At 44.6% G+C, this 25,920-nt stretch overlaps 2 protein-coding genes across 3 annotated transcripts in view; one reads left to right on the plus strand and one right to left on the minus strand.

Moving 5' to 3' along the window:
• The first annotated feature begins 5,497 nt into the window (after positions 1–5,497).
• SLC51B (SLC51 subunit beta) lies at positions 5,498–10,456 on the plus strand. Its single transcript, XM_085896561.1, has 4 exons — positions 5,498–5,795; positions 7,472–7,609; positions 7,717–7,807; positions 9,895–10,456. Exons 1-4 carry the CDS (start codon positions 5,729–5,731, stop codon positions 10,214–10,216), a joined length of 618 nt encoding a protein of 205 aa, XP_085752687.1. The 5' UTR covers positions 5,498–5,728; the 3' UTR covers positions 10,217–10,456.
• Positions 10,457–15,915: 5,459 nt separating this feature from the next.
• TAF5 (TATA-box binding protein associated factor 5) overlaps positions 15,916–25,920 on the minus strand; it is a 33,108-nt gene continuing 23,103 nt past the window's right edge. For both annotated transcript variants that reach the window (XM_085896557.1, XM_085896556.1), the window contains exons 10-14: positions 22,233–22,397; positions 21,689–21,866; positions 16,921–17,037; positions 16,761–16,821; positions 15,916–16,667 (exon numbers count right to left, since the gene is read on the minus strand). In XM_085896557.1, the coding sequence (XP_085752683.1) occupies positions 16,456–16,667; positions 16,761–16,821; positions 16,921–17,037; positions 21,689–21,866; positions 22,233–22,397 (733 nt within the window). In that variant the 3' untranslated portion in view covers positions 15,916–16,455. The remainder of the gene's footprint in view (positions 16,668–16,760; positions 16,822–16,920; positions 17,038–21,688; positions 21,867–22,232; positions 22,398–25,920) is intronic.

A 25,920-nucleotide genomic window follows, 5' to 3' on the forward strand; every position in this document is an offset into this window, starting at 1 on the left:
ATGGGCGTCGATTGCTTTTGAAAAGTGGGGGGGACATTGCATGTCCAGACCACGAAGTCAACTTCGTGCCGACGTGGACACAGCAAGTCTACCCTTGCAAATTCTTGATTTTATACGCTCGTTGACATGCTGCCTTCTGATCACACAAATCCCTTAAATTAATCTGACCATCTATCGACAATCTTTTTATCAAATGTAAGCAGACGGAGCGAAATTAATTAAACATTAATCATACACATTTCAAAGTTTCAAGTGTCATCAAAGAAATATATATATATATATATATATATATATATATATATATATATATATATATATATATATATATATATATATATATATATATATATATATTGTTACGGCTGTGGAAATTCGCAGAGCACCATATAGTTCCTTAGATCAGTTATGCCGATAAGTCTGTGTTCAGATAGATTTCCCCACCATTGTCTAAAGGGATTTTTTCGTGTCACCCGGGCTGTGATCTTTGAGTTAGCCGTTTTTCTTTTACTATCGTATTTTGGACAAACGGCTCACAACCACCACCTCCACCACCAACAGCGCTCTCAAAACCGCCTTCACAAGCGCCCTCACACAACCACCTTGACCACAACGCCAACCATGCCACCATTACAACAACCACGATCACAACAACCACGCCGCCTCAACCACCACCCCGTTGCCACCTCAGCACGGTTGCGAGAAGCCTGGCATTCATCGGGGGAGAACGGACGACGGCCTCACCCCTCCCCCCCCCCAATGGCAAACACGTGCGGAAAAGAAAGCAACGATCGGTAAAAGGAGCAGGTAAACGAAAAACCCCGATTCGGCGAGGAAAACGCCCTGCTTCTGGAAGTTTCCCGTGCATGCTGGAAGTAGGTAGGGGCGACGCGCCATGGGTATAAAGAGAGTGTCGGAGGGTCGTGTCGGAGTTGTGGGCAGCTAGGGTGTAGCCAGGCTGAGGCAGACGAGGCGGTCTCCTCATCGCTCATTTCCTGAAATATGATCTGGCCTGAGCCCTCTGGCCATCTGAGCTCCCTGGGGAGTAAACTATCAAAGCTAACGGCAGTGCTCTGAATACTCTTATCTCCACTCCTATCACAATAGCTTAATAGGACAATACCCCCCCCCCACCCCGACACTGACTGAACAACCCTCCTCCCAGTACACTGATCTCATGAGGACACCTTGCGCATCCTCAAGGCTTGGGATGCCAGTCTACACAGAAAAGTGGCACTAGCCTTCAACCATCATAAGGATGATGAGGAACATTGTGATTGAATGATGAAAGAACATGTGGGGTTGGGTGTGGTGAGGGTGTGGGGTGGGTTTACCATGGGGGCTGTTAGCTAACAGCTTGTTTTGACACAAACAAAATTTACTGTTTGACTGTATGGCAGTCAATTTGTGCGCGAGTCTGTGAGTGAGTTGATGGTTGGGTGAGTCGGTGGACAAGGGAGTGAGTCGGTGGGTGAATGAGTGAGTCTGTGAGCGAGTCTGTGGGTGAGTCCACCGACTCACCCACTGACTTGTTTGACTGTAACCTGGTGTGTACCCCGATCAGAATAGGTACACCGTATCCCTGCGTATCGTAAGAGGCGACTAAAAGGGTTGGCGTCAGGAAGGGCATCCGGCCATAAAAACATCGCCTCAAAAGGAAACCATGATGAGTACAACTGATGGACAGGGTACAGCCCGAAGTACCCCGTTGGGGTCCTCACCCCCTCTTGTTAAAACTCAAGGTGGGGACCCGATCAAAGCAAGGGAGGAAATTTTTCCATTTATGATGACCAATCGTCTGATGCCCCACGTGGAGATCGGTTTCTGAGGTTTGGTGCATGGAATGTAGGGACAATGACAGGGAGATCTGGAGAAGTGGTTGAAACATTGGTCAGAAGAAGAGTGGACATATATTGTGTGCAGGAGACATGATGGAAAGGAAGTGGTGTGAGAATGGTGAAGGGTAGGCAGGGGCAGAAGTACAAGTTTATGTGGCAAGGATGCCCGGAAGGCGTGCATGGTGTTGGTGTCGTGTTTTCTGAGGAGTTTGTAGACAGTGTAGTGAGTGTGACTTGAGTGAGTGAAAGGTTGATGATGGTGAGAATCGTGATCGGAAAGCACTTGGTGAACGTCATCTCGAGATATGCCCCGTAGGGGGCATATCAAAGCGTCGTCGTTGGGGGATATGCCCCCAACAAAAGCGTTGTCGTTAAAGATTGTGTTCTTGATTTGCATGCCATCAAAAGGATTCAAAGGCATGAGCTAAAATCAGTTGTAATGTGAACATTTATGTAATTCTTTACCTCTCACAAACCACGAGACCAGGAGACGAGGGATTAAGATCTGTTGCCGAACGGACGTGCACTCTCTTCTTTCCAATTATTGTACATAGTTTGTTGATTTGTGAATACGTTCATCATTTCCACTGGTGTGTGCCCGTACGTGCAAAAAAAACAAAAAAAAAACACAACTTTGAAACCGCGTGCCTTTGTTTAAGTATAGTGTGTGCCCGTACGTTTTGTTTAAGTATAGTGCGTGCCCGTACGTTTTGTTTAAGTATAGTGCGTGCCCGTACGTTTTGTTTAAGTATAGTGCGTGCCCGTACGTTTTGTTTAAGTATAGTGCGTGCCTGTACGTTTTGTTTAAGTATAGTGCGTGCCCGTACGTTTTGTTTAAGTATAGTGCGTGCCTGTATGTTTTGTTTAAGTATAGTGCGTGCCTGTACGTTTTGTTTAAGTATAGTGCGTGCGCGTACGTTTTGTTTAAGTATAGTGCGTGCCTGTACGTTTTGTTTAAGTATAGTGCGTGCCCGTACGTTTTGTTTAAGTATAGTGCGTGCCTGTATGTTTTGTTTAAGTATAGTGCGTGCCTGTACGTTTTGTTTAAGTATAGTGCGTGCCCGTACGTTTTGTTTAAGTATAGTGCGTGCCTGTACGTTTTGTTTAAGTATAGTGCGATACAAGTTAGAAAGTTGAAATAAACCATTTTGGTCGCTAAAGGGCCCAGAACCGTTGCGGGGTCGACATGGTGAACAAGAAGCTGACAATCCTCTTTTATTTTATTTTCAACGCCGCATTTAAAATCTCTAATTGAATCATTCTAAATCACACAGTTTAATGAGACACCTTATTCTGTCGGTCTATACTCCGTCTTTGTCCTTGTGCAAACGGGAAATTATTCGGATGATGGCGGAAGAGAAATTCCTTCCGGAACGTTATTTTTCCTAGTAAAAATTGCAAGCTGCGGCTAAGCTACTAAGCCTAAGCCTTTTTTAATCGGATTTTCACGGTAATCTCATTACTACCCTATAGATACTGTATAATCCGAGAACAGAATTCAAAAATAATTTTTCGTTCGTTTGTCTGAACCGCTTAGGTGAATTTTGCATATTTTTCAACAGCTACCTTTTAAAATCTATAATTTAATCCTCATAAGTCCGACGACCGAATGATACCTCTCGTTTTGTCGGTCTATACCTCCCCTAAGTCCAAGTACCGATGAAAAAATTATTTACATTAACCGCCGCAGAAGAGAGTGAATCAGCGCATTTTATTTTATGTTTCCCAAGTATTCAAAGCTAATTTAATCACCAAAATACCCACTTTCCTTCGATTTTCACCCGGTTTTCAACGTTGCTATTTAGGCCACTGTTATCGACTGCGAAATATGAAAACAGAATTACAAAATATCTTTCCGTTCGTGCGAGCCGGTGGAGTGAAACCGCGTCACCCTGCACAGGCTCCACCATCTCAATCAGCATACCAGGCCGCGAAATCTTTTATTGGCTTATAATTCTACGGTGCAAAGTCACAAAAATTAAACACACACATCATCGTGCGGGTAATAATATCAGGCATCCGGCGATACAAGTTAGAAAGGTGAAATAAACTATTTTGGTCGCTAAAGGGGCTCCGAGCCGTTGCGGCCTAACACTATCCGAGGCGTGGCGCTCCGGGCCATGAAGCCGTGATTTCTTTAAACACATAAAATGACGATACAAAGTCCGAAAACGTCCCAACATACCTCAAAATGTCCAGGTCACGTTCCCTGTTTGTGGGTGAACAATCCAACGCTTGGCGAATTCTGCTTCGCAATGATAGGAAGAGCCGACATCGAAAGATCAAAAAGCGACGTCGCTATGGACGCTTGGCCGGTGGGAGACCATGGCTTGGGAAGCACGGATTCTCAATGTTGAATTGTTAACCTATCATCTTTAATAGAACTATAATAGACCAATAAAACTTTAATTGAGATTTAAAATTTTATTCTTGTATTTGAAGAGCATCTCGGCCTGGTTATACTAGAGCAGCTCGTTTTGTCACGTAACTCGTTTTGTCACGTGACACGTGCGTCACGTAACTTACGTTCAATGAAAAAGTTGGGGGGGGGGTGGGGGACAATCGATATGTTGTCCCCCCCCTTGATAAAAAGTGGGGGGGGGACATGTCCCCCCCGTCCCCCACCAATCGACGCCCATATCCTTATATGTTATATTCCACTCGAATTTCGAGATAAATTAAACAAAAATGAGGATTTACAGATAGAATGTCTTTCCATATCCAAGGAATTGCGTGTTTGTGCAGTTTACCGAGTAATAGACGCACAAGCTGTGCCTTTTGACCGCTGAATGAAACTCACCAAACACGACACGTGCGTCACGTGCGCAGTTCACGTTTGTGGGAGCTTCAAGATGGCGTCCGGTGACGTCATCATACACCCCTCACCGGTTGGCGACTCAGTTGCACAGAGATCAACGGATGCACCCACATTACACAGTTCACATCGTCCATAAGGTTTTGTTTTTACCTTGGTGTGTCCTTTTCTCAAGGATCGGAAGTTTGTCCGAGTGGAGTTGGCAGAAGGTTGAGCGTTGAACTCTCCCGTTTGACCCGTCAGCTTTGCGAGGTTCCCATCGGCATCGCCGCCGATTATATATTCAAACTTCACGAACAAACAAAGCTCATATCGATCGTGCTCACAAACCCAAAGGAAGGGTTCAAAAGACCCTCGCCATGTCCTTTTTGTCAAGACTGCGCACACACTGCTGTTAGATGTCTTTCTACTTGTAAGTGTAAGTCGCTGTTCCACGAACTCTCAGTTTAATTTGGTGTTGGTTTCGTGATGTGGCGCAGGCGTGACGGGCCGAATGACCTCCTCATGCGTCGTGGATAACGTCCTTGTGGATAACGTTGGAGACGTCGGAAGGGGGGACTTTTATTGTGAAACGGATTCGCGGCACGGTCGTGGCAGTCTTTGCGAGAGCAGTTTGAGGGCGGAGCCTCCGTGGATAAGGGTGTGTGAGGGCGGAGCCTCCGTGGATAAGGGTGTGTGAGGGCGGAGCCTCCGTGGATAAGGGTGTGTGAGGGCGGAGCCTCCGTGGATAAGGGTGTGTGAGGGCGGAGCCTCCGTGGATAAGGGTGTGTGAGGGCGGAGCCTCCGTGGATAAGGGTGTGTGAGGGCGGAGCCTCCGTGGATAAGGGTGTGTGAGGGCGGAGCCTCCGTGGATAAGGGTGTGTGAGGGCGGAGCCTCCGTGGATAAGTTCTTCGTGCTGTGAATGTAAAATCCCCGCCGTGTCGAGCAGGCCTCGGTGTCGTGAATGTTGCTGCGTCAGCGAGCATCGTCGTCCTTGGTCCTTGGTCCTGGTTTACGTGAGGTGCGAGGGAGGGTCAGAGGGACTGAAGATCTCTCGGTGATTCCTCCTCGCATTCCCCTTCCCCAACCACCGCTCGCATGGATCCGCGAACGGACACCAGGTTCGGAGTTACCTTGCTGCTGATACTGATTGCATCCCAACCAGGTATGTGCCGAGACTTGACTTGTGTACGTAGTTCGGAGAAGTTTTAACTTTGGTAAAGTCGACTCGGTGAGACGAGTAAACCAAACCCATTGAGAGCGACGAACTGACGGATCTGTCTGATGTGATCCGATATGGCTGAAGGACGTTGATTGGTCCAAAATGGTGTAAACGACAACTTTTTGAAGGATTGAACGACATTCACATCCAGATCTTGGTTTCCATGGAAACGGAAGTTTAAAGATGCCACGTTGAAAAATAAAGTACGAATTGCCCAGGAAGCCAACAAGCATTCTCGAACAATTTTGGATGGAAACACCTTTGCAAGCTGTCCTGTCAATTATCTAGACTAGGAGTGGGGGGAGGGGGGGGATTCCATAGTGGGACACACCAGGTAGTTGGTTACCTGACGGAACTATACACATGGTATCAGGTAGAAGACGAGAATGTGAAATAAACGTTTTGATTTGGAATCCGAATCGTCTTGGAGGGAACTCGAAGGAACTCGGTGGAGCGTTCACCTCCACCAGGGTGATGGTTTCCCCACTGGTGAGCTGCATCTGAATCCAGTCCCAAACCAAAATCGAATCGGCTTGTTCTTGGCTTGTCCATCCAACCTGTCCACCAAGTATCCTCCGAATCGGTCCACAACTTTGAGATATCGGTTTTAGCCCCATCACTCAATAGTGACGATTGCTAAAAAAAAAATTACCGGATCAGGATTGGGATCTTCACCAAGATCGAATCAATTGGTCCTTGTCACACACCCAACCTGTCCACCAAGTTTCATGTCCAAGTTTGTCCACAACTTTGAGATATCCTCCTGACAGACAAACAAACTGATGAAAACATGACCTCCGTTCACCTTCGGTGGTGGAGGTGACAAATTTATCAAGGTGGGTTCGGGGCAGTGCAAGAACCACCACCCAAAGTGGCTGTTGTCCAATGATCGTATGGACCTGCAAAGTTTTTATTTATTTATTTATTTTTGAAATCGACACCTGTTAATTTATAAAGGATCTCAAATGTAGGGCACAATCATCATAATATAATGGGTGTAAGCATGGAACTTCGAACACACTTCTCTCCGAGCATATTCGGTTCATGCTTCTGAAATCTTCACATTATGTGTTCCATGTATTTACGCAGGTGATAGCGGATTCAAAAATATCGAATATAGATAGAACTTTCAAAGAGGGAATCGATGACGTCACAATCAGCAGCGTTCGGCGGCAAACCGATGGCTGGGTCCCAGACGACGTGCTTCACTAAACTAAGTCCATGAGTTCAGGACGTTTGTTAAACTCGGCATTTACGACTTTTATGTCGGGAGGACTTTTTTGTCCGTATGGATATGGATATGCAGATGATTACTCGTCTGGACTGATGTACACCAAACACCCAATTGCTCTAAATGTACCATATTGTAATTTTTCACACAAACACCTTCATTTTTCATTCCGATGTGTATGCAAACTCGATGGTTGACCAATTTTAATATCCTGGAACATGGACAGTAACACTATTTTATTGTCATTAGGAAGCAGAGCCAGAAAGCTTCACTATACGATCAATTTATAATTTGCTTTTAAAGAATGTTTGTGACCCGAGCAAAGTTTGTCAAAGTATTTGGGCTTTTTTTGTTGTTGTATTGTCTAACCCACCATGGTTGTGCTCAGGCTCCTCCCAGGGAGATGAAGGACAAAGCTCAAAGGGCTCTCCTGGACCTCAGAATTCTGAAAGAACACCTTTAGTAGAAAATGTCATCTCTCACAAGGATGTGGAAAAGCTGAAGTGGTATTACCGCACTGGGGATGGTATGGTGACAGTTCATGTCGACAAAATATACATTTCTACCAATTAACGATTGGTTAGGAACAAGAGCTGGTGCAAAGGACCCTTTTGTGTGATTTTTGTGTTTCAGACGTGGTATGGAAATATACAATCTTGGCACTGGCAGTGCTGGCTTGTGTCATCGGTGTCCTGCTCCTTAGCAACGGCATCCTTGCCCAACGGTGAGTCAGTACCCAGGTTGAGTGTGGGATTGCTGCATTATTTGAGGTCACACAATATATAGTATTATTTGTATGTATGTCTGGCCCCTCTATACACATTGGTTGGACAGCTGGCCTCACGGCACCAACAATCGTAACCTGAAAAAAAAAAATAAAAAATCTGCCATTTTGGCCCAACACTTCTTTGGAAGTGTTGTATTCACAATCACCATACAGGTTTTTCTTTTTAGTGTAGAACAACTAAAGAGGATCAAATATCAAAAGGTTGGAGTCTATAAGGGGTCGTGGGCCTTGTGAAGGTCACCGCACATATTGGCTTCAGCCTATGGGCCAGTGCATTTGGAATTATCCGAGCTATATAACCACGATGTATTATATACTAGCAGGGGTACCTGGTGTTGCCCAGTGCTATTCGAACCCTGTTGGCATTTTGAAGAAATCGATCTTTCTTTGGGGGTGGGGTCTAAAAACACTTCCCTACACCCACAAAGGAATGAGGTTGGGGATTATTTCATATATTTCACATAGCTACAAAGGCTTGGGCACAATGGAGATTAAAAAAAAAAAAAATCCAAAACTTTTTTCCAACTTGTTTTTTTGCCGAACACTCCCCCAGCACCCTCTGATGACCCACTGAGTTTAACAAAGATCTGTTCAGCCATCTCCGAGAAAAATGGCGACACACATGGGGCTCTCTTGTAGTGTAGATGTATACTATAAGCAGTACGCACGTTTTTGCTTCATGTACGGAACCAGGTTTATTTGGTTTTTTGGGAGCGATCGTGGCAGTGGTCTGCTGCTTATACACTGCCCACATTAAGGGACGTGTCAGAATAATGTGTTACATGCTTAGAACAGATCACCTGTTGGGTGGGTACTCTGCTAGCAGATTTTATCATCCATGAAGGTTCATTCTCACAAGAGCAAACTTCCCACCCACAATCGGAAACAAGGTCTCATTAGTCCTTTGTCAGAGCAAAAGAGGGAAATGTGGGTGTAAGGGTTCCCATCGTGTGCTGCCTTTTTTGGCTGCTGGTTGCATCATTGGTTAGGAGTGCGGCGATGCTGCTGATGCAGTGCCCCTCTTACCAGTATACTGGTGCTTATTTCACCGACATCGGAAGAATGACATGCTGAGTCAACCCCCTGGTATTAATTCAGTGGCCAACGAGGCTCGAACTCAGGACCCTTGGATCCCAAGCCACCACCCTTACCGCTATGCCAATACCAGGCGAGGGGTGGTGTAAGGGTGATGCCAATGGTGTCCAATATAAAGGGTCGAGGGAGACCAGAACATTTAACAAGGGCCAAAGGTTGAATGAACCAATGTCAAACACTACAAACTCTCCGTCCGCTAACGTTTCCCTCTCTTGCTCTGATGACCGGAGAAACTCGAAGCATCAGTACCATCTCGTTCGCCATAAGAACAGATGTACTCTTATCAGCTCCTGGTTAATGCAATGCAGGCCAGCATTAGCTTTCACACATTGTTGTTTTACACAGTGTATTGAGAGGGTAAACAAAGGAGTGTAACATGCCAACCTTTGCTCGTCTTTCTAATTGCAATAAGGAAGGTAAAGTTGACCCTTTTATCACAAGGTTGTAACTTGATAATCATTAACGCACACCATGAGGCACAAAGACAGCCCCTGTCCAAGATTATGAACATTTTTAATTTGAGGACCTGGACGGGTTCCAACTCAATTAAAAAGGGCATACACAGACAACTTCTAGTTTGAGAACGAGTTACGTTCCTGGACCCCGTTCTCAAACCAGAATACGCTCGAATTTGAATGAATCCAACACATTAATAAGCAAAACAATAGAAATCATCATTAAGGAGAATTAAAAACCACGAGTGTGGCGAAGTTATTAAAGTGAATAGAACAAGTACAACACGATAATACGTACATGGACATAAAACAGTAAAAAGGAAATTAAATCAATCAAAATGCACATCAATGAGCCAGTCATGCGGCCGTTCTCAAGCCGAGAGTTGTCTTCTGTAGAAATGACTATGTGTAAGGTGAAATTGTATGATTCTTGATGAGAAATCAGTAACGTACTTACTTGGATATCTCCTTCAGGAAGCAAAAGCAATTGCCATCAACTCCAAATTCTCAGACTGAAAGGATGACCATGGTGGATGGGTCAACAGATCACACGGTACCAGTCTTGGAAGATGCTGAAATCCCAGTTTCTTATGAACATTCTGACACACACCATCCTCCAGAGGTCGGTGCCTGTTCTCCATTTGTGAACGTCAGCCAAACTTCTCCCAAGTTATGCACTTCGCACACCTCACCGAGGGTCCAGGCGGACCAAGGATCTCCCCGGCTTCGGCCTGGAGAGGTCTTGGTGAGTTGGAAAGACGGTACCGTTTCATCACTGTATGGCACTAATGTGTGACCATTCTGCCTCGAGTGATTGCACACGTCGGTCATCAGTACTCTAAGTAAACACACCAGAATGAATTAGAAATTTCAACTTATTGCTACAAGACGGTCTCAGCCAGTAATTCTTTATAACTTAGAGCATCAGGATAATCTATTAAAAGCACTAAAAGTCATGCGTACACTTTTATTGGGAAAAGTTTTGTTACATTTACACCAATGAGCAAAAATAAAGATTCTACAAATGACTGTGAAAGCTTTGGGTGATGAGATCGTACTCAGTGGTGTGGTGTTCAGCAATTCAAACGGTATAAAACGACATTTGATTTACAAAAAGACTATTTTAGAGTATTTAATACAATGTTTTAAATATCTGTATTTAAAAGCACTTTCAAATCTAAATTTGTTCGAGAATGCACTCAATCATTGATACTTCATCGTGCATATTGTTACGGGGACGAGGGGACTACTCGGACCTGCTTCCCAGCCGGTCACCCTGAAGCCAACGAGCCGCAGATCATGCTGCGGAATGTTACTCGGCAACCATGGATGCCATCTGAGATGCTTAATTTAGGCAGGGCCAGCACCTAACTCTCCTTAACCTTTCTGATAAATTAATCACCCAGATGGGGAATCGTGCTTACTGTTGTCGATCAAGAATGGCCACCATAACGGAATGGCGGGGCAGAACTCGTCACAAGAACACACTACATTCTAACTGATTGAGAAGACGATCGGGTAGTTTGGAAAGTTTATAAAGATCAAAAGAACACGTATTTACAGGCAAAACAGTTCACGTGAGAAAGATCCTACACTTTTAGCACATCTTCCCATTTAGTCAATCATCTTAGCACGTTTCTACATATGTAGGCACCTCATCCACTTTGGGAAATGAGAGAAACCGAGGAAGAAGAAGAAGAAGACTGGGCTTGTTGGTAACCCATCGCTCACCCGACATAAGTCTGTGGGATTATGTTTGGTTCCAACGTGGAACAGGGAGGGGGAGGAAAAAGGGGGTTTATTATGTGGGGAGAAGTGCGGGTGAATGTTTGTGGTGCGACAGAGGAAATCGTGAATACAAGTCAGTAACCCAGCCTTCGTTGAATCGTTGAAAACTTTGTGCATTCCAAGTGAACAAATTAGAAGTAGAGATAGAGAGAGCGCGAGTCGGTGTCGGTCGGCGTGTCCAGGAAAACTCCACGGCTCACCAGCTCTGTGCAACATGGCACCAGCCTGTTTGTTCTCGCAGAAGCTCTGCCTTGGCTCTGACTTTCCCAGTACATGTACCAGCCTGGAAGTCTCATGCTTGTATAGCTCCATAGGGAGGTGTGGTTCTGGGGCCTGCCTCCCTTAAGTGTGGCTTGAGCTTTGGCAATGCATTCTCCCCATTGCTGTGCTCCTGTTGCCATGCTGTGCTCATTAGCTGAGTCCATGGTTTGACAATCAAGCTCATGCCCAAGTTTGTCCATCTGTGGTGCTTTGTCGTTGCTTCCCCATTGATTAGATTCGCACTCCCCATCTGCTGGCTTGGATTTGCAGTGAGGTGCAATGGTGTGAGTGAAGAAGAAAATAATTAGAGGGTTCGAATCTGCTACACAAACAATGCATTTCCCCTCTCCACCGATACGAAGGGAGATATAACTTGTGTTGGATGTCTCCCCAGGGTCTTCCAAAACTGCAACAACACATTACAAACCATGGTATGTTCATATGGCTGCTGCTTCCCATGCTGCACTTGAAAAGCTGCTGATTGGTTATTTTGCATTTTGTTTGACTTTTCTTGATGCAATATCGTCGGTCACTTTCTTGTCCCTTCCAGTAATCCTTAAAAATAAACATGAACATCTCTTCCTTGTGTTCTATATCACCAAAATTAGTGTAACAGTCAGGAAATGTACAAGAATATCGATTCTCAAATGTTTATTTGATTTGTTTGGAAATCAGGTGTAAATAATGCACAATTCCTTCACATTGTTGAACTCGAGTCCTTGGGCAGTTTTTATTATTTTTACTTTTAGGAGTGAGGCTCATGGAAGAGCAAGATAAATTTGACAGTGGGACAAATGTCGAGGGAATGAACGAGCAGAGTGAGTAAGATGATTGGGTTAGGAAAAGATCATGGGACAGAATTGGGATGACAAATGGCAGTGCATTGCTTGCTTGAAGCCCTGGAGGGAAGGTGGGACAGAGTAGCCTCTGAAGGTGGTTCCAGACTGGAGAAGTGAGGAATAAATGAGTTGATGTGTGCATCTTGGAGTAGATAGGGAAGGTTGGAGGAATGAGCTCTGAAGGAACAATATTGAAGAGGATTTTAAAAATGAGAGATTACCTACCTGTCTGCAATGTGAGAGCAACAGACCTTGTGCTTTGGTCTCACAGATATTCCAATAATTTTCAGACCTTTTAGATTCTAGAGAATCCAGGAGACAGATATGATACTGGAGCACCAGTCCATAATGGAGAGTAGTGCTATATGGAGCTATGTCCAAAGGCCAGGACCAGGAGTTTGAATGACTGAACTTCCAGAGGATTGTTAAAGTAGACAGTTATGGGTTTGGAAACCTTTTGCACACAAACAGACAGCAGTCCCCGTAGCTGTTATCTCATTAAGTAGATGTTTATAGTCAGGATCCCATCCCCTATGTCCAACGGGAATTACATGTGTGCTCTGCAAAATTTCTTTATAGTTAGTTTTTTTTACAACAAATCCCCTTCACCTCTCCACACCATCGACTCCATTGCCCACGTGTTTTTGGCTGAAGCCGTGGACAGAGCCTCCATTGCTTCAGATCGAGGGTCCGCTCCGAGGAAGGGCATGGAGCATTTCCTCCAGCCAATGGGCGAAGGACGAGCAGGGCCGAGGCGCTCCGGCAAATGGGAGGCCAGAGTGCCGGGAACTACGACAGAGCCTCTTCGGGGGGCGGGCCTCCGAGATGCCCCGTCCAATCAGGAGGCTCATCTCCTCAGGGCCGACTCCGCCTCAGCCAGATGGAGCGTTCGCCTCGTCAAAAAGAGAAAGAGGAGAGTGGTTGTCAGGAGGAGAGGACTGCAGTCTTCGTGGCCTATTGCTTTGCGGTGGCTCCTCATGGCTTGGTCTCAGTCTGCGGTCCTTTGCGGTGGTTTGGTCTTGGTTGTGGTCTGCGGTCCTTCGCGGTGGCTCATCGTGGTGGTGGTGGCCGAGCAGCCAGGGTCATGGGTCCGTGGATTTCGGAACGTGGGTTGAAGTCTGGTGTGACCGCACGAGGCGGGAAGGTACCCGGCCAGGCTCTGTTCCCCCAGCTCACCTTCCCTCTGCGCTGAGGGGCCGAATAAAGACCCACAGCGTCCACTTCTTTTGTGTGTGTGTGTGTGTGTGTGTGGCGCTAGTCTGTTAGGTAGAATTGTTTAAGCGTTTTCTTTTCATTGTAAATTGCATTTATTTTAGTCGGTTTAACTCTGCTCTTTTTGTGCTCCCTGCCCCATTATAAATAAACCCCCCCAATTGTTCAATGTACCAGCTCGATGTCTGTCACTTTCTTTCATTGGTTTAGCACGGTGCGTATTGAGAATTAGGGAGGCCGTAAGTTGTTGTTTGGACCGATGGACTCTGGTAATTCCGCTCGGTTACACCAGACCGAGGTCGCTAGAGCGACCCGGTTCGACAGTCCGTCGAGGGTGTGACTTCCCCGGTAATTTGACGTGGGTACTTAGGTGTATTGAAATTAGTGGTTGGGACCATCCCGTCTAAATATTGGCGACGACGGTCCACTGAGACCCGTGACCTTTCGGACTTGTCCAAGTCACGAACTAAATTCCGGGGTGTTCGGTGGAGATACCCCACTGCTCCCCCTGGTGGTCGTTTATCGCCGCCGAACCCCGGCCCACAATAGGAGGCTTTGCCAGACGGTCCTTTCAGAGAGAGATTTGTGAGGATTAAAATGCAAATTCCAAGGGTTTGACAAGCTTGTGATTATTTTATTTTTCTTTCTCTCCAAGGTCTGAAGAGAGGAAAGAGGTTGAATTTCCTTCGGTCAGATTAGCCTTCCAGGAAGTGAAGACAAGTTGTTTTAGAGCAACTGCCTCAGCACAGGATTGTGTGCCATGGGTGGAAAGAAGGGTAGGATAATTGAAGACTAGATGGGATAAATCTGGCATAAGAGAAGATTTCTGGAGAAGAATTCCCAGGCTGCATTATCAGGGGCAGTAGATATGGGAGAACAGTCCTGAAAAGAGATGACTGCTAGCAGTCCCTGTCAATCTGCTTGAGTGAAATGCCAGACGCTGTGGTTGAGGTGTTAAGGCAGTTCTGAGAAAATGGTGACTTTCACAAGCATATCAGATGAACCAATTGGAGCAGAGGAAGAGCAGGAGACATTTGTGGGAAAGTTAATCAAGTGCAGAAGGGAGGATTTGGCATGACGAGAAATCCAGGTTGGAAAGTTCACTGATTCAGTCAGTCCCATGGAGTCACAGAAGTCCTTTGCTTAAGTGCCGTGGCTGGTGAGACGGGAACCAACACCCAGCCAAGTTGCATGGTGACAATTGAAATCACCACACATGAGGAAGAGAGAGTTGGGATGAGTGGTTAAAAGGCTGGCCATGTTGTCAGAGAGTTGTAGATGGAGGAGTCATGGTTAGGATGGTCCATTACACAGATGAACAAGAGGTGGGAGCAGAGGGGGTCATAGCAAGAGGTACTCCTGGGGGTTGGGAGATGTAAGATCATTAAAAGGGCAGTGAGAAATCGAGTTGATGTAAAGTGCAACTCTGCAACCAGGGTGTGATTCAGGCCTATCAAATAAGAGACAATAACCAGGGAGACACTAAGGAGTCTGGGACATCCTGTAGGAGAAAGGATTCTGTAAAACAGATGCTGTGGATGAGGGGGGAGGTTTGAGTGTGAGGGGTGCTTGGCTACTGTTTGACCTCAAATGTCACATGAGGGAGTGAGACAAACCATTAGATGTTTCTAACTTATCTGCAAAATGATTGTCAAAAGGCATCTGACCTTTGTGTTGAACCCAAAATTGAATAATTTCATCTTTGTATGGCAGTCCAAACATGTTCCAAGTTTGATTGAAATCACTTCTGTAGTTCACAAGTTCGTGGTAACAGATTTTTCCACCAGGATGACACTTGGGAGAGCGCATGACCTACACCAAGATTAACAGATAGTATTGTATCTCAAAGGTGAGAAATCACTAAAAATTCTGGTATCTGGATCCAGATCTTCACCAAAAGCTAATCGATTCGTCGTCACACCCAACCTGTCCAAGTTTCATCTGAATACATCCACAACTTTGATATCGTACTCAGACAAACATGGGGGAAAAACCTCCGTCCACCTTTGGTTTGGAATCCAAAATCGAATCAGTTCATCTTTGTGTAATAGGCAAAGGAACAAAAATCTGCCACTTTCAGACAAAGGTCACAAGACCTTTGACCCTTTGAACCCAAAATCGAATTGGTTCATCTTTGCATTACAATACACCTTTGCACCAAGTTTGTTTCAAAAATAAAAATCCTTTCAGTGGTTCATGTTGGCACAGGAACAAAAATTGATCACCGATCGACAACCCAAAAACCTGCCTCTGGTGCTTTTGGCATAAATATCACAAATTTAAACCAACCTCAAATACAATACAAGGGATATTCAAAGTCCTACAAGGCAGACGAACAATGTTTTTATTTTTCAACTGAAAAGAAAAAAAAAAAAAAAAAAAAAAAAAAACATGATAGACAAATATCTGTATATTAAAAATAAATAATAATAATAAAAAGACTGCAACTTGGACATTCGTATAACCGAATGGCCCTCGTATTTTCACATTGTTCATGACAAATCTTCAACATACAAATGCCACATTGAAAAGGAATTTTTCTGTTGCACGGCCACGAAGTGGTAAAGATTACACAGTTTTAAAGTAATTAACGTTAATCACATCAGAGCCTCAAAAGCTCTGTCGCTTCACCATTGTGCTGTAAGGTATGAATGTCAGCAATCGATTCATTTTAATGAAATGTACATCACCGTCTCCTGTGCTTAAATACGTGCACTCGAGATGGCAATTCATTCCAGGACATCCTGGAGGAAGGTAGGGGGTTAATTATATAAAACGAAATAAATACATCGCATGAACAAGGCATGCCCAAACTGCCAGTGCCATTATAAAAATAATTGGTTTATATTTGAAAATAATCCAGAGCTGTATACACCTCACCAAGGTTTTCCCCAAAAGTCATGCCTTGTGAGCTAAAGTTGAGTTTGGAGTATTGTCAAGATGTGTACGCGCCGCAAGCAAGCAGCAGGTTTCTGCGAGTGAAGTGCAGGTGAACCACAGGTGAGCACTTTGTGGCATATGAACCGAGGGAAAGTCCTGTAAGTGGATCCGGTGGGGCAGCCAGTGATGGAGGAGGAAAGTCCTCGCTCTCCACTTCCTCAAATGCATGTGCCACGTCCCAGATGCGCACAGTGCAGTCAGCAGCCCCTGTTGATCACACCACATGACATCGATAATGAACAACCTGACATGCATGACTCGATACTTTTTTCAAACCTCACATTTAGACCTTTAGCTCACCCGAAGCCAAAACCTCAGCATCACGGCTGAAACGCAGAGCATACACGGTGTCTGTGTGGCCCTGCAAAGCACATTTAATCATCACTCTGGTGTGTACCAACAGCTCCGTACATCATATCTGTAACAATGTTTGAATGTATCAATGCTGCTTGGGGGTTACCGTAAGCTCAGCAATCAGTGTGCCGTGGTTGAGGTCCCAAAGCATGACACGGCCATCAGCCCCACCTGTCGCCAAGTACTTTCCATTTGGGGAGAAACAAAGTGAGTGGATTGGGCCCTGGAATGCCGTACCATGGAAAAAGACGGAGATCAGACATTTGAATACAAACAGAATGGTGTTGTATTGTGTAGTACATAGTGCTGATAGGATGAGCTACACACTCACTTCTAAGCTGTCTAGCCTTGGTTCAAATACCGACCAAGCTATAAACTGTCATCCCAGTGTTTCACAGGAAGAGCAATTCAATGTGTGTGCCGTCCTGCTGATGGACATTAAACAGGCGTCCTGTCTGCCAGCATTAGTTGGTCGACATCAGATACCATGGTGTCCTTCATGAAGAATAGGCTAGCTCTCCAAACTCCTGCCATAACCTGCAGTGGGTAGTGGGTACTGCATCAGTGGCACAGCCAATGATGCTACCCCACAGCCTTGTGCTGCATATGAAATAAAAAGAGATGTACATTACCTCTTTTCCCTTCCTCCTGTGGTCTCTCATTCAGGTAGATTTGTTTGGCAAAGCCCCATTGAACACAAAATTGATGATGCTGGTATCCCAGGTTCAAATCCATATACGTTATCCATTGTCCTCAGCCCTTTTAATTCACTTAAAATAGTCTCCTAATCTCCAGACCCTCTCATGTCAGCTCTGCCTGTTTAGATGAACATCAATTTAGGTTTATAGCCTAAATGAATCCAATTAGGAATTGTAAAGTAGATCAGTCAAGGCCTTATCTATTTAAATGTAGATTCCTTCCATGGCATGGAAGCTCTTACATCCTATCACCCCCAAAGGATTGTGAAACCTCCAACCAACAATGACAGAGGTCTCCAAGCAGCTTTCCATGAAGCAGAATTATTTTATTTTCTGCAATGTTAAATGCACAAAATCAAGTTTTCAGATGGGGATTCTCAAATTAATTTTGCTGTTCATTGTACTGCAGTGTTAATGATAATGGTTCCTGGGGGGAGGCATTAAGTGTTTCGTCTTGGTGGCTGTGATGTCCTGTTTGCTGAGGAATATTTTTTCCATTACTTAATTTTTCAGTTATAAATTACAAGGAGACACTCCCTATGAGAGTGGCAGGTGGGGTCATGTTATTATCCTCTCTGATGTACGTACAGATTACAGTAGATCTAAGCCGTTAGTCTTGGTTGTTAGTTAGTTAGTCTTGGTGAGAAGCTTTAATGCCTCAAGGATGTCTGGATTCCAACAAATTTCTTTTAGTTTAGTGTTAAACAGTAATAGTGACTTTAAAAAGGTAATCATACATTTGTGGTTTATAATTTTTAGATCCTCGTGGAGGCTCTCCAAGTCTTACTGACGTTGTTGTTGTTCGTCGTCTTCTTCTTGTGGACTTTTTTGTTCCACAGCCTATAGTTTTCATCGAAACTTCCTGAAACTTGGCATACATGTGTAAAAATACCCTGCACAGACAGTAACCATCTCCGATTTTGAAAATTCCTCCTAGAAAAAAAGTTATGACGTCAAAATATCTCTGCTAATGGAAATCGCCTAAAAAATTATCTCCGAAACTAGGCAAGCTTTTTGAATTCTGTTTGCGGGAATCGAACAGGGCATTAGCAGAGATGAATTACCGCACATATGATTCATCACTATGAGGTCATATCAATTTTTATGACGTCATTCCTATTTTTTGACTTTTTGTTTCACAACCCAGAGTTTTCATCGGATCTTTGTGAAACCTGCCATGTATATGCAGAAAGCCCACGCGCAGGCAGTAACCATCTCCGATTTTGGAAATTCTTCCGAGAAAAAAAGTTGACATAATATCGCCGCTAATGGAAATCGCCTATACCATTATCTCCGAAACTAGGCAAGCTGTTTGAATTGTTTGCGGGAATCAAGCCGGGCATTAGCACAGAAAATTTATCGCAAACCTGATACATCACAATGGCGTCATATTCGTTTTTATGACGTCATGATTAAGAGGATGAGGATCTTAGCTCATTTGAGCTTGTTATATTTTTGTCACTTCTGGGAGGGGTTCTCCACGAAATGCTGCGATAAGCTATTTATCATGCTGTTTAAAAGTTTCCATGGTGGAACAATGAAGTAAAAGGTTTGTGGTTTACACCATGTATCAGCTCCTAAAAGCCATTTATTGGTTCAGGAAAAAATATTTTCACGAAAAATATAAGTGACCACTATATTCGTTATTGTTGTGTGTCTGTCTGTCTGTATGTCTGTCTGTCTGTCCCGAGCATAGCTCCGTGGGTTTTGATCCGATCCTGATGAGATTTGGGTGGGAAGTTTATATAATGATCTTGTTGTGTTTTCCTGAAAATGGGCGTGGTCCGCCCATTATGGGCGGAGCCACGCCCAAAAAAACATGCGTTTTTAGGGGGTAGCCGATTTCAATTTGCATCTTCTCCTAGGGGGTTTGTCGAATCTGACAGGGGTTTCGGTATTTGGTTAGCCCAATGGCACCTGCATAGCCCCATGGAGCTCGATTTTTCATTTTCGTCACAAGGTCACGAACTTAGAAAATTGCGATTTTGACATAAAAATCCATCTTCTCCGAGGGGGTTGTCGAATCTGGCAGTGGTTTCGGTATTTGGTTAACCCAATGGCACCTGCATAGCCCCATGGAGCTCGATTTTTCATTTTCGTCACAAGGTCACGAACTTAGAAAATTGCGATTTTGACATAAAAATCCATCTTCTCCGAGGGGGTTGTCGAATCTGGCAGTGGTTTCGGTATTTGGTTAACCCAATGGCACCTGCATAGCCCCATGGAGCTCGATTTTTCATTTTCGTCACAAGGTCACGAACTTAGAAAATTGCGATTTTGACATAAAAATCCATCTTCTCCGAGGGGGTTGTCGAATCTGGCAGTGGTTTCGGTATTTGGTTAGCCCAATGGCACCTGCATAGCCCCATGGAGCTCGATTTTTCATTTTCGTCACAAGGTCACGAACTTAGAAAATTGCGATTTTGACATAAAAATCCATCTTCTCCGAGGGGGTTGTCGAATCTGGCAGTGGTTTCGGTATTTGGTTAACCCAATGGCACCTGCATAGCCCCATGGAGCTCAATTTTTCATTTTAGCCCCAAGGTCAAGGTCACAGGTCATGAACTTAGAAAATTTCGAATTTTGACATAAAAATCAGACGACCGCCCAAACTTTGAGAGCGAGGATGACAATATTTTTTTATGCATAATCTTGAGGTCATTCCCCACCTCAAGTCTTGAAACTATTTTTCTCAATCTCGAATACCTTGCCCGTGGCGCCCCCTACAAGTTTGTTTTTACGCTGATTTCATCAAAGTATGGATAATCCGAGGAGTGTGAAATGCCATATCGCCAAGATGACGTTATATTGTTCCTGGAATGTTCCAGAGGAAGTTTTGCACCAAAGGGCATAATCATTGACCTTTGACCTTTAAAGTTCACAAAGGTCAAATTTTCAAAGTTGTGGGAATCGAACCGGGTTTTCGACCTTCATCGACAAACTAACTCCATTAAGCTATAGCACGTATCCTGTTTCCTTATTTTAATGTCCACAACATTGTTTTGTGACCTTTAAAGGTTATGCAAAGGTCAAATTTTTAAAGTTGTTGAACGAAACCGGGTTTTCGACATTTTGCAGCTAATAACCTGTCACTCGTACCACATCATGGTGATCATTTTTATAACTTGGTCAAACATTATCACATTGTCTCATCCTTGACTTCTGAAACAATCTACATCATCAAATACCGCTCGTGAACCATCGTCGTCTTCAGACTTGTATTCTTTATAATTTTAAAATAACTGAAGAAAAGTAGGCCTCAACGTTTCGGGCAGCATGCTCCGCCCATCGACAGGAGGCAGTAACTGGAATGAATGGGGTACAGAGTTCATAAGAGCTACTTTATAATTTATAATTGTAGTATGTATGTAGCTACATACATAAGCTACATAAGAGCCCCCCCCCCCGCCATTGGTTGGTTATCGTGGAGATATAGATTTACATCACACGGTCCCCTAAGAAAACGGGTTACCCATTAACGACATCCAGCTCTCCCTCATGAACAAGCTGACATCTACAATCACAGCTGTCAATACATCAAGTATAACAAACCATGATGAGCAAAACCACACAGCCAATCAGCAAGACGATGAACAGCCAATCAGCACCCCACAATCGTATCATTTAATTTTTCCTTTTGTTTTCACAATTATGGTTCCCGGAGGGAAACCTGTTTTTCGTCATGGTGCCCATCGTGTCCCATCCTTTGGAAAGGAAAAAAAAAGTACGTGTGTTCTCATTCGGAGGCAGAATTTCAAGTGCTACCAATATATATATTTTTGCAAACAGTCGAGGCTCGTGGAAGAGCTCGTACGAGTACACTGAACGGAACAAGACGCAACAGGACAAAAGGCCCATCGACATTTGGGGAGGAGGAGGAGGAAGAAGAATAAAAAGAAAAGGAAAAGAGAACACCAACAGCAGAGCCGAAAGACAAGACAAGCAAGGCCAAAATTTGCTAATATCACGAGTTGTCTATCCCAGGAACCATCAGCAATCACCGATCGTAGCCCTCTAGATTGTTATACATGATGAGTCACTAGAATTGCTCTACAATTTACCAAAATTTTGTACAGCATTATTTGTTGGCCCACAACTCTATTGTATTGTAAATGTACACTTTCTGCAACAAAATGTGTTGATAGACCATCTCATCCCGAATGCCCAATCACATGCCTTGTGGCCAGTGAGTGTGCGAACGGCCGCTCCATTCAACACATCCCACAGCCGCACCGTGCGGTCTGCAGAGCCAGTGCCCACGTAGTTAGAGTTGGGATGGAAGCGTGCCACGTTGACGTCGGAGAGGTGTCCAGCCAGCAAGCGCAATGGCTGTGGATGATCTGTGGCCCAAATGCTGCCAGGAGAAAAATGCAGTCTCATTCACACTCAACTCACTGTGGCACAGTTTCCAAACTGTCGCTCATACAGCATCAGCTCCCGATTCAGAATACACAACTGTCGTCCGGGTAAGAACCCATCGAGACATTCCGTGCAAAACGATAAAACTGACCATTTAACTTGGGGTGGGGTGGGGTGAGAAAATATGGCCCAAATGAGAGGTTTAAACAGGAAAATGGATATGGGGACTGACCAGTCTTATGAGTTGAAATTTGAGAGGTAAAAAGAAATATATAAATAATAATAAAATAAAAAGTCCAAATAGCAATCCCATTGCGAAACACCAACTCCCCCTTGGGGTCCTCAATGCCTGTGTTCATACCGAGCAAGGCGGTCACAACCAGCTGATACGAAGTGGTAGCCATGAGGCGAGAAGGAAACATCCCAGACAGGACGTGCGTGTCCTCTGAAGGCAACAAGGCATGAAAACGTGTGCAGACTCCACAAGCGCACAGAACCATCCTCGGAGCACGAGAGCAGGTTCGCCCTAACAGAACACATGGGAATCAGCTGAAAGGATGTGACAATCAAGGTTTTCCATTTGTGAAAGTCGGTGTCTACCGAATGAAGAGTAGGTGTCTTCACCAAGCACAAAGTTGTGCTGTGCAGTCTGAATGGCTAAAGCCGTTCAATGAGCTGACTGTCTGCCAAGACCATGCACACGTGTGGTTAACAGTAACATGGGGAAATCCCATTTTTCATTCTCACACGATTCAAAACCTTTACACAGACAAAACGAGAAGGGCACTCAGTGGAGCGCATACCTCCGCCACATAATTCCTGATCCACGAGAACATATCGGGTCCAATACATCCCTGAAATATCATGCCATATATCGTTTTTGGCCCTATTACTCAATGGTGAAGAATCGCTTTAAAAATTCTAGTCGTCAGATCTGGATATTCACCAAAATCTAATCAGTTCGTCAAAATCTAATTCACACACCCAACATGTCCACAACATTTCAACCGGATCCGTCCACAACTTTTTGAGATATCCTGCACACAGACAAACAAGAAGACATCGTGCAGAGCACGATACTTGCAAATTTGACCTGAAAATAATTGGCTCGTTGAATTCAGTGACCTGAAATATAAATCCTCTTCAAATTTCAAGTCAATCGGATGAAAATTGAGGATTTGAGAAATACTGTTACAGATTTGGAAGCCTTTTGCACACAAACAGACAGCAGTCCCCGTAGCTCAGTTATCTCGAAGTATGTGTATGTAGTTATGGCCCCACCCCCTATTTCTAACGGGAATTACATGTGTGCGCTACGGGTTTCTTTTATAGTCAGGTTTTTACATCTTGAAGCTGCACAACGCCAACAAATTTCCTTCGTTCTTCGCTCATCGCCTCAGCTCAGACTCCACCCCTTGTCCAATCAGGAAGCTCATCACCTCAGGGCCGGCTCCGCCTTAGCCAGATGGAGTGTTCAGCCTGACCAATGAGGGGAGGCCACTGGTCGCCCAACAACCCCTCGTCCAATCAGGAGGCGAGTGGGAGAAGAGGGAGAGTAGAGTGGTTGTCAGGACCAGAGTACTGCAGTGATCGTGGCCTATTGTTTTGAGGTGGCTCCTCGTGGTGGCTTGGTCTCGGCCGTGGTCTGTGGTCCTTTGCAGTGGCTCATCGTGGTGGTGGTGGCTGAGCAGCCAGGGTCATGGGCCCGTGGATTTTGGAACGTGTGCTCGAGTCCCACCGTGGTGGTTGGAGTCCGGTGTGACCACACGAGGCAGGAAGGTACCCTGCCAGGCTCTGTTTCCCCAGCTCGCCTTCCCTCTGGGCTGAGGGGCCGAATAAAGATCGATGGGGTCGTGTGTGTGTGTGTGTGTGTGTGTGTGTGTGTGTGTGTGTGTGTGTGTGTGTGTGTGTGTGTGTGTGTGTGTGTGTGTGTGTGTGTGTGTGTGTGTGTGTGTGTGTGTGTGTGTGTGTGTGTGTGTGTGTGTGTGTGACCAGTCTGATAAGTACAGGGTGCCCCAAAGAAAACCAGGAAATTTGAGATTGAGATTTCCTTTGCCGTATTTTACCATATCAATAAACTAACATATAATAAAGTGTATCTTTGTTTTACACAACATCTAAGTTTGCTTTTGTTTTGTTTTAAATAAACTGTACCAAATGTCCTGGTTTTCTTTGGGGCACCCTGTAGAATTGTTAAGTGCTTTTCGTTCATTGTAAATTTCATTTCTTTATTCGGATAACTCTGCTCTGTGTCTCCATCCCTATTGTAAATAAATATGTTAAATGTTCCAGTTCGTTGCCTGTCGTTTCTACCACTGACCCAGCAGGGTGCGTATTGAGAATTAGGGAGGCCGTGTGCCGTAAGTTGTCGTTTGGACCGACGGACTCTGGTAATTCCGCTCGGTTTCACCGGACCGAGGTCGCTAGAGCAACCCGGTTCGACAGAGTCCGTCGAGGGTGTGACTTCCCCGGTAATTTGACGACATGCGTACTTTGGTATATTGAAGTTAGGCAATTAACCCTACCCCACGCAGTCAAAATATTGGCGACCACGGTTCGCTAAGGGACCCGTGACCTTTCGGACTTATCCGAGAGTCACGACCTAAATTCCGGGGTGTTCAGTGGAAACGACCTTACTGCTCCGGTTGTTTATCACCACCGAACCCGGGCCCACAACAATACCACCTTAGTTGTTGACGTTTGGCCTTTGTTGAGTTTTGACCTCAAAAACAATAGGCTTCTTCCTTATGACAAACTCTACCATGTGGTGGACTTTTGTGAAGATAAGTTTAAAATTGTGACCTGTAGGCGACAAACACAGACAGATTCCACCACCTTGTATAACAAGTTACATTTGTTCTTTGTGCCTGTTGTTTGTGTCCATTAGAATGTCTTTAAAAACTAAGTTTCCTGTTTCGAATGATTTTCAATTTTGTTTGACTGCAAGGCAAGCAAACAGGAAGAATATTATCTCACTCCTCTCTGCGCATGTGAGATCGGAACAAATTCAGAGACAAAGTACGATAAAACGAAAGACTCGTCTTCCTATTAATGTTCAAAATATAACATTCAATTTAAATAAGTTGTTCCTCGATCATCAACTGATAAGGGACAAATGGAAGGACAAACGAATTGCAATTATAAATGAACAGGAAACAAACATTAAGTATACGTGGAAGAATGACAGGCCCAGAGCAGGAATCGAACCCAGGTCCTCTGGTGAACCGTGCCAGTGCTCTGCCATCTGAACTATCTGGGTGACCCCACTGACTGAGCAACGCAATTCTTCCACAAATAGAAATGCCACTCTCTTTCCCCCGCTGCTTCCGGGGCACTCACTGCTAATCATTGGAGCAGCGAGGGCCTGTCCACAAGAGGGTCTTCCCCCCATGGGGGGCCACTTCCATGGCCGCTATTATTTGCATTTGCATCAAGTTTTTCAATGTTAACATTATTATTTCCAACACTGTATATATAAAAGAGTCTTTTATGTGCTTTCCAAGATTCTTCATTTTGACTCTGTTCAAAACATGCTTCATCACGGGATAGGCAACGCATGCCACTCATTTTCAAATTGATAATAAATGACCCCCAGCTTCGTTCAGAATTATGTTCATTGATACCATTTCTGAGAATGTCACAAATTAAACTTGTGTTTATACATTTTTAGCATTAGTTCAGTGTGGGAAAATAACATGCAACACACTGATATTTACCCTGCACGTGCGAAGCAAAGAGCCAAGCTAAGCAATCGGTTCACTCTGTCTGTCTGTGTCTCCAAATGTCACTTTATGATTGAGGAACAACTCGATTTCAATTGAATGTTTTATTTTGAACACGAATCAGAATAGAAAACAAAGCTGTAGTTGAACACTACTTTGGCTCTGAATTTCAAGTTGTACGGAATCTCGACCGAATCGCACAAGCGCGGAGAGTAAACGGTCATTTTTTTTCCGTCTGTCTGCCTGTCTGGCTCATTCCACAGGAAACTTCGTTTTTAGCAGACAGAAAGGACACAAATAAGTACGAAGAACGAATGTAACGTGTTG

The sequence above is a fragment of the Eptatretus burgeri genome, chromosome 9 (assembly GCF_056783735.1).
Source record: "Eptatretus burgeri isolate ZD-2024b chromosome 9, Ebu_testis_v1, whole genome shotgun sequence".
In the NCBI taxonomy this organism is placed as follows: Eukaryota; Metazoa; Chordata; class Myxini; order Myxiniformes; family Myxinidae; genus Eptatretus; species Eptatretus burgeri.

Excerpts from the sequence above, each read along its gene's own strand:
- SLC51B (XM_085896561.1), top strand. The coding sequence starts at position 5,729 with ATGGATCCGCGAACGGACACCAGGTTCGGAGTTACCTTGCTGCTGATA. Across the intron at positions 5,796-7,471 it reads ACTGATTGCATCCCAACCAG|GCTCCTCCCAGGGAGATGAA; the intron begins GTATGTGCCGAG and ends GGTTGTGCTCAG. Across the intron at positions 7,808-9,894 it reads AACGGCATCCTTGCCCAACG|GAAGCAAAAGCAATTGCCAT; the intron begins GTGAGTCAGTAC and ends TATCTCCTTCAG.